The following is a 2262-nucleotide window of genomic DNA, read 5'->3' on the forward strand; positions in this document are numbered from 1 at the left end:
TAATCTGAAAGTTCGTAATATTAAATCCATAAGATATAAGTGTACTGGTTGAGGCGGAGACGAATGATGACCTTTCAAAATTAAAGGCGTGTTCTAAGATACAAGACCTAGGACTGAAGTATGTGATACCAAGACCTGTCTATCCTAAAGTTGTAGTATTTGATGTTCAGAAGGATTTGGAAAAGGGTGATTTTGTGCAACAACTTTGGACTAAAAACTTTAAAGATAGTGACATTAGTGAAAAGAAGTTCAAAGAAGGTGTGGAAGTATTGACTGTTAATGAGAATAAGAAGACTAAATTGAATTGGATAGTACAGTTAGTACCAATTGTATGGCAGGTTGTAAAAGAGAAAAGTAGGTTGTTCATTGGATGGATGGCTTACAAATTTAAAGAAATTTTTTTCTGTAACTCAGTGCTTTAAATGTGTAACCTTTGGTCACGTTGCGAAATATTGCAAGAGGGAAGCGAGATGTGGTCACTGTACAGGTGGTCATTTATATAAGGATTGTCCTGAGAAAAGGAAAAGTCCTCAGTGTTGTAACTGTAAAGGAAGGAATAGTGATTCTGCTCATAGTGCTGTGGATAAGAAATGTCCAGAATATGTCAAAGCGATGGAGATTTTTAAAAGAAAAATTATATATGGTTAGTAAGCTTAAAATTTTGCAGTTGAATGCTCAAAAGGTAAAAGCAATATCTTTACAAGTTAAGAAAATTATTGATATATTTTCATCTTCCATAGCACTTCTACAGGAGCCATATGTGCTAAATTGTAGTGTATCTGGATATCCTTTAAGTTATAGAGTTATTTCATGTGGAATAAATCCTAAAACAGCTATAATAATTAGAGATTGATATTGTTGTTACAAAGATTTTTAATGCTGAGTAATGAAAATTATTTATGTTGTGAGGTTCGAGGCAGATTTGGAAAATTGTATGTGGTGACAGTATATTGTCAACCATCCTCGAGTATAATACAGTATATTGATTATTTAGAGAAATTGTATGGCATGGTTCCTGTGGAGTAGTAATAGCTATGGATTCAAATGCTTCCTCTCCGCTCTGGGGTGGTGAGGTGACCGATGATAGAGGGTTACTCCTTGAGGATTGCTTAGCTGCCACAGGGTGGGAGGTGTTAAATACTGCTGGGCATATTCCGACTTATTCTACGGTGCATGGGCAGTGTCATATAGACCTTACAATGGCGACAAATACTATTGTTGATAAAATAAATTGGAGAGTTAGAGAAAATTTAACTACAAGTGACCATAATGGTATCTCATTTGCATATGAGACAGTAGATGGGGTTAGAGAATGTTATGATATTGATAGATACTTTGATAAAAAAGCGAGGTGGCCAAGGTTTGATGAAGTATTTTTAAGTAGGGTGCAGGAAATAAATTGGGAAGGCCTACTATCCAATGAATATGTTAGACAACTTACTTTGATCTTAAATGAAGCTTGTAGGAATAGTATGAAAAATAGAGTACGTGTTAATAGACCTGTATTTTGGTGGACTGATGAACTTACATTTAAAAGAAGGCAAACTTCTAAGTGCAGAAGAAAGTTTCAACAGTCTAGGAGAAATGGAAATATTGGACTGAGTGAAATTTATAAAGAAAGATATCAAGTTACTCGAAGAGATTACGTGAGGTCTGTCAGTAGAGCTAAGCAAGAATCATGGAAGAAGTTTGTGAGCGAGCAGGGCACCAGAGATCCCTGGAAATCGATTTTTAAAATAGTTACTAACAAGAAAAATTTGTCCGAAATTACGTGTACTATTAGAAGTGATCATGATCAAACATTAAGCTGGGAAGATTCAGTCAAATAGGTTTTAGAGGATCTCTTTCCAGATGATGGTGAAGAAGGACAGTTTCGGGACCAAAGCAGTTTCGATAGAGAAGGAAATATAGAAACATGGGAAGTTGATCAAGCCATGGGCCAGGCACGAGATGGCCGGTCACCGGGCCTTGATAAAATAGAAGTATCTGTAATGAAAAGATACATATAGAATGATGCCTGATTTATATGTTAAAATGTATAATAAGTGTTTGGAAGAGGGTGTTTTCCCGGCTGAATGGAAGAGTGCAAGGATAGTTTTATTAGTAAAAGGAACTGATAGGATGTTAAATGAAACCGGATCATATAGACCTATAGCGCTTCTTTCTGTAATTGGAAAAACTTACGAAAGAATATGTATAAATCGTCTTATGATGAAGCCTAAATTTAATGAATTATCGTCTTGTTGCCAATATGGGTACAAG

General features: G+C 35.5%; 1 protein-coding gene across 1 annotated transcript; it reads left to right on the top strand.

Moving 5' to 3' along the window:
• Positions 1-1034: 1034 nt before the first annotated feature.
• LOC150078265 (uncharacterized) lies at positions 1035-1829 on the top strand. Its single transcript, XM_090384518.1, has one exon. It carries the CDS (start codon positions 1035-1037, stop codon positions 1827-1829), a length of 795 nt encoding a protein of 264 aa, XP_090240644.1.
• The last annotated feature ends 433 nt before the right edge of the window (positions 1830-2262 follow it).

This window comes from Mastigoproctus giganteus, chromosome 11 (assembly GCF_048544385.1).
Source record: "Mastigoproctus giganteus isolate SK-2022 chromosome 11, ASM4854438v1, whole genome shotgun sequence".
NCBI classification, from domain to species: domain Eukaryota; kingdom Metazoa; phylum Arthropoda; class Arachnida; order Uropygi; family Thelyphonidae; genus Mastigoproctus; species Mastigoproctus giganteus.

Bases quoted from the DNA above. Each gene is read 5' to 3' on its own strand.
- LOC150078265 (XM_090384518.1), top strand. From the start codon at position 1,035: ATGGATTCAAATGCTTCCTCTCCGCTCTGGGGTGGTGAGGTGACCGAT.